Genomic DNA, 6,511 nt, shown 5'->3' with positions numbered 1-6,511 from the left:
AAACCACTAGAGACAGGGGGAGCAGTAATCTTTTCTCCTCAGTTTTATGTAAAGTTCCTAAATGTTTTTTCTGCCTCTGTTTACGCTCCGACACACAGGGGTCAGCCAGGTCATTGAAAGGCAAACAATGGGCCCTTAGTATATTTTTTACCTGATTATTTACTGATCCGCATGAGTAGCTATAAAAAAACACGCAGAACACACAATGGTGATTCTGAGCATTTTGGAAACATTTCAGTTGGGAGGTGCAACTAAATTATTAGTTGAAAAATTACTAAAGCAATTCTTTATCAAGTGTATCACCCGGAAGCACCCAATCGTTTTCTCATGAAACTTCCAGGCTTAGAGCGGCCCCCATACATCAGCCACCATAAGATAGAACATAAAGTATGTTTCCTCTCCAGAAAATTCTTTATCTTTGACGCTGTCCTTGCCGCCAAAGAGAAAGTAGATTTATTTACCATTTTTAAAAACAGTACAATAAATGCTGTGGACTAATTCCATACAGTAATGCAAGTTTCCATTCATTTCAGAAGAATGAGAGGTCCACAGGCTCACTTCAAGGGGGTTCTTTTTTCTGCATTAATATAATTGGGGGTGGTTTTAAAAACTTTCCACAAAAAACCAACTACGGTGGGGACCTCCACGAGCCTAGAATTAGTTTTGCCCAGTTTAGTTTTCAGAATGCGTAAGAGGAACATGTTTGAGGATCATCAACTCCTGGTAACTCAGTGGCTCCAAAAGGCTTATTTTTAGATTATTTGCAATCATCAGTCACAATTAATCAACTGACATGCTGGGGTTTTAAATGTTCATTTCTGCCAACAACCAACGTTTCCTATTACTGAGTGTATATCGTCAAACAGATTGTCTTACAATATCTGAAGTTAACAAAGAGTACGTCATGGAAAGTGGTTGACCTAGATAAAGAACTGTACTCTCTGCCGGCCATTTGGCATCTACTCTTCCTTTCCATTGAGTGATGTAGAGAATGCATATATTCTATATCACAATATCCTCCTGCCAAGATTTTTTTGGGGTGAAAGACATAGTAGCTCATGTAGTATTTGCACCCAGGCTTACATGGAATGTAACTACAACCCTGACCACAAACAACTATGTTTGTAACATCATAGGTATCGGCAGTGTTTATGGTCCAGATGGACCAGCCAGGTAGGCGAGTGGCTTAAATTTCTACTAACATACTTTTTGAGCTAGGAAGAAAAAAACAAAAAAACCCAGGAATCACATAACATTATTTCAGAAACACTAATTTAACCATAAGATATGCTTAATAAACAATTTGGAACCTTTATTATGTTATACAGATTTAACATTTTATTTAAAAAATAACAAGAAAACAGACAAGAACAATGGAGAAGTAATAGGTTAAGCGCCTCTTCTTTGTTTTTAGGAGGACTTTGAATGTAAAACTCAAGTCATAGAGTTTTCAGCATTCAATATTATATTACAGTGGCATCACAGACCCAGATCTGTGCGGTTTAAATCAGAGGCAGCGGCTAAGCAAACCAAATAATTCCAGCCATTAATTAGCTGTAATCTGATACAAGACAATTATCTTGCAACGTAAAATAATTATGTGTTTTCTTACATGGTGATGTGACTGCGGTGACCTATAACATAAATGTCAATACAGTGCCTATTGTAAGCCCCTTACTGGGCTTATTGCTTATACTCAGCATGCCATATGTTTATAATTTAATATATATCCAGTAAACTCAAAAGACATGTAAAGCAATCATCACTATTTGCAGTTGATACTTTTATTATTATTACCAAGAATATGTATCAAGTTGTACATATATTTCTCTAAACCTAGCCTTGTGCAATGCTTGACCACAAGCAACAAACCACCGTCATCACAGTATCCCCGCACAATTAGTCTACAAGTAGCTGAGTGGCTATATCTCATTGTGTTTTACATTATGTCTCATGTCTATGTAAAACAAGGTTTATAAAAATGTGTTATATGTAGGCAAGGAAACTTAGGATATAATTCATTTAGAAAACCAGTTTTTCATTAGTGGAGCTGCAAGCAATATATACGGAAAAAGGCAGAGATGTCTTTAACTCCATAACGCAAACAGCTCAGATCTGAGGAAAGAAAACATCTAACATGATAGTGAGTTTGTCACATCAACAGATCTGCTTTAACGTAGTCCTGCAAAATACAATACAGACTAGATTGACAGTCATTGTCGTGCATGCATTTAAACTCTACATATTTGTCTTGCATATGCATATCATAATAAATGTGTTATTGTCTATAACATTTGAAGTTGTACATAGAAACCCACCTAAAATGTTCCATTCCAATTTTAGATACCATCTTGAGATGCGGAACATTGATATTATATAACAAATCTATGCACGCTGTCAGGCAAACATTTCAGTGAAGACATGGGCCATAAATTATTGCGCATTACAAGACAGGGGACCTGAACAGACATCATTGTTACTCTTCACACTGCCATAAACATATACACACCTGATAGCACACTACATTGCTCACATTTGGCAGGAACAGGCGTTACAATGGCATTGGTTAAAAGCAAATCACAAATAAAGATCAGTAGTTTGTGGAAGCATAGGAACCAAACCTTTTAATAGGGTCAGTGTTAGATATCCGTTGGACATATTCTGCGCACACTATGCAGAGCAGTGACTCTCTTTATCCAACATGTATGTATACGTATGGGTATGTTCTGGTATAATCATATGACAGCAAGTTCTATACACCTGAGATGTATTTGTTTTCTGGCTGAATTAGTTCAGAGAGCAATCAAGACTCTGTTCACTTGGAGTACTCTTGCTCATATTAGAGAGGTTTGCCATCAAAGCTTTGACTTTATGGGCATAGTAATCCCTCAGATTTACAGATGGTATCTCTTTCACTCCATCGCCAAAGTCACAGCTTCTCATAGCATTTTCTAACTGCCTTTGTCTTCTGTAAAAATGGGAAAACTTATTAAATATGAGAGTGATAGGAAGCACAACTACCAGTATCCCAGCTAGGATACAGGCTGAAGCTGTTAATTTTCCTGCAATGGTACCTGGGACGACATCTCCATAACCAACTGTGGTCATGCTAACTGTAGCCCACCACCAGCAAGCTGGAATTGTGGCTAAACCGTCATTCTCCTCCTTTTCAATGGTGTAAGCGACCACAGAAAATATGGAAATCCCGACAGACAGATAGAGCAGCAACAAGCCAACCTCCTTGTAGCTGTATTTTAAGGTTGCTCCTAGAGACCGTAGACCAGTCGAATGTCTGGCAAGTTTTAGAATGCGAAAAATCCTCATAAGTCTGAGTACTTGGGCTACCCTGCCTAAGTTTGCCAGAGCTGGGCTGCTTTCCACTACCAAGTTGACTATTAATGTGATGTAAAAAGGCGCAATCGATATGAAGTCTATGATGTTCAGTGGGTGTTTGAAGAAAGCTCTAAAGTCCGGAGATACAGCAAAGCGCATGACCAATTCAAGAGTGAACCAAGCAATGCCAAAATGTTCCACTATTTCAAACCGGGGGTCTTCCTCTGAACTTCCATTGGCATTAACAATTTGAAAGTCTGGCAGACTGTTGAGGCACATAGTTACAATAGACCCAAGGACCACGATGATGGAAAGGATACTAAATACCCTGCTCATGACCGAGTACCCTGGGTTATCTAAAGCTAGCCAAAGTCTTCTTCTGATGTTTCCAAAAGGCTGCCTGTCAAACTTAGAAGCATCATGATAAAAAGCCAAAATCTCATCAAAAGATGATGTAGTACTTTCCTGCTCACTCTTTTCTTCCCACTGGTCCTGGTCAGGTTCAACCTTTCTCCCATGATAGCTGTAACTACAGCATGAGTCTATAAAAAATTCATTTATCCCCCAGTATTCGATCTCTTGACAGAAGGAGAACACACAAAGCTCTCCCATGACGTGAAGTTTCCCCGTATTGTAAAAATGTAACACATAGGGAAAAAGCTCTGGGTTTCTGTCAAAGTAAAACTCGTTCTTTGCGTCATCATAATCATCACACAGTTCCAGGATGGATTCCTTCGATTGACAACCCAACAGTTTTCCCAACCTGGTGTCTGGGAATTTTAACAGTGTATCATACCTTAGCTTCTTCTTGTACCCTCCAACATTTACAGTTATTTCTGTATCTTCAAAATGCCATCCAGACAAATCCTCCAGTCTCTCCCCTGTCATATTGAACTTTCAAGGTTTTATGGAAATACTTCCTAAAATACAGCAAATCGGCACAGGGTCAATTTTAAACACCAGCTCTGGCAAGGTGAAAGACAATGGGACAGAATGTAAATAAGGGAAATTGTATACACTTAAACACATCTTTTAACACAACAAATAAATGAAGTATACATTAGCAGCAATAGCTTCATGTCATAAAGATGTCCTTTTAATAGTATTTATTTTACAGGGTACTGTAACACATGCATGTATTATAGCATGACTATGTTGAAGTATGCCAATTAAAGAGCTATGCTATTATTCCCCTTATGCCATGTGTATTTTATTTTGGCTTCTCAGACGTGAGTAAATTCAATATAAATTACATAACTTTTCAGCACTCCGAGTCCAGCGATATTGTCTTTTATAAATTAACATTTTCAGTGCTAGATTTGTGTGAAGAAAATGAAACAAAAAGCATTACACACCTGTCTGGCATTGAGGGGGTTACGTCTGCCTCAAGGATTGTTGTTCCATGCCTTATCCAAATTCCTGTTTTTAATTATAAACTGATTACTACACCTTGCTGCCCAACCAGGTGTTAAGCTCATAGCTTCAGGCTGCTCTCCTACACTCTTCAAATAAAACATCATACCTCTTATTATTTGAAGTTTAGAACCAATTGCACAGAAGCAACTCCCAGGGGTACATCCCATGGCTCTGTGAGAGTTTCCAGATGGTTGTGGCTGTGAGCTCTGATCTGTTTAATATTCCATCAGAACCCTGGTGTAGGACAAGGCAGGGCTGGATGTTGAAGGAGGTCTTCTCGGGTCCAAGATGGATTGTTAGTGCAGCAAGTTGTGCTGATAGAATGGCAGGACCTGTTAGTCACCAGTGGAATCCTGGTGCTGAAAGGACAGCTCCCAGCGCTCTCTCTCTCTCTGAGCTCACTCTGTTCTCTCTCCCTGCCTAGAGAGCTCCCATCCTTTGGCTCTGTCTCATGGCTCATTGTCTTGCCTATCTCTGCACGGCATTCCCTAGGCGAGGAGGGTTTTTTTGTTTTCCTTACAGCATTTCAGCTGGTTGCTCAGGTGCTCCTTGTGACTGATGCGGATTTCAGTCTGGATTTCCTTTGCATCATGAAATAGGGGAGGAGAAAGAAAGATGAGCTGTATGTCTGGGAAAAGAGAAAGTTCGCCCTACATGGGAGATGTGACGTGCAGCAGAGATGGATGAGAGCAGCCACGGGCATGAAATGAGATTAGTGGCAGATCAGATGTGTAACAAATCAGCTGGGGCTCACCTTACACAGGGGCCATTAGTACACACGGTGTGATCCCTGTCCTCCCTACACCCTCTGAGTGCATGTGAGTAAATACTATTACTACTCTAACACCCACGCCTGCATCATCGTGGATATCAGGCATAAGATAGCAATCCAAATAGAGCCACTTAGAACAATAGGATGCACCGATTGTCTGTGATCTTATTACATCAGTAGTGTTGCCTTTAAAATAATCTGCTATACAAATCTATCACCTTATTAAACATAAATGAATGAGAATTTCAATTGGAAGATAGATAAGATTTACAGCATTTAAGTAAGGATCCTTCAGCCCACTGGTCTGTGGATCCAGCTGCTCGCAAACACTCGGATGCTGCGGAAAGCCTTTGGTATAATCTCCGTTTTAACGAAAACCAAGTTTATTTACATATAATAAGAGTAAAAAGCTGGGATCCCTTAAAGGCACTGCTGGGTTATTAGATTGTAATATTACTACAATCTCACCTGTTAAAAAGGAACACGTATACTACTAGTTTTCTGTCCAACTTGTAAAATTATTGATTGATGCTTTGAAACGAATTAACCATTTAGATGTCTGTAACTATATGCCAGGGCTGCTGCCCAGCTGATGTTGCTGATCTCTATGGCTGAGATTAATAGGAGATGTGGTCCATCAAATGATGAAGGACAATAGTAATGCATTTTTAAAACTCTAATCACATTAGTGATGCCATAAATTATGGTATGAATTAATTCAATCTCAAAAACAGCCATTCCTCAGAAACTATTACATGCACTTAAAGAGCCATCGTGTCTACTGTTCATGCATTTTAAAGTACTGCTGCTGTATTCATATGCAAAACCTACTTTTGAGAATTGAATTGATAGCAATCAATGGCAGGAAGGAACAGTGTCATGTATTTAGTTCTCATTAGGATCATCTTTTACCACAATTCTTCGCACCAGGCAGTCTATAGCTTTTGCTGATGGTAGCAATAAAATATGCAAGGTCACCCTATTGGGCTT

At 39.2% G+C, this 6,511-nt stretch overlaps 1 protein-coding gene across 1 annotated transcript; it reads right to left on the bottom strand.

Annotated features, from left to right (window-relative positions):
• Window positions 1–2,787: 2,787 nt before the first annotated feature.
• Window positions 2,788–4,221, bottom strand: LOC149305586 (delayed-rectifier potassium channel regulatory subunit KCNS2-like). The gene has a single exon (XM_089477435.1). It carries the CDS (start codon window positions 4,219–4,221, stop codon window positions 2,788–2,790), a length of 1,434 nt encoding a protein of 477 aa, XP_089333561.1.
• Between the last annotated feature and the right edge of the window lie 2,290 nt (window positions 4,222–6,511).

The sequence above is a fragment of the Sceloporus occidentalis genome, unplaced genomic scaffold (assembly GCF_023333645.1).
Source record: "Sceloporus occidentalis isolate IW3139 unplaced genomic scaffold, rSceOcc1.0.p SCAF_11, whole genome shotgun sequence".
NCBI classification, from domain to species: domain Eukaryota; kingdom Metazoa; phylum Chordata; class Lepidosauria; order Squamata; family Phrynosomatidae; genus Sceloporus; species Sceloporus occidentalis.
The sequence above is the reverse complement of the archived record's forward strand: the minus strand, read 5'-3'. Positions and strand labels throughout refer to the sequence as shown.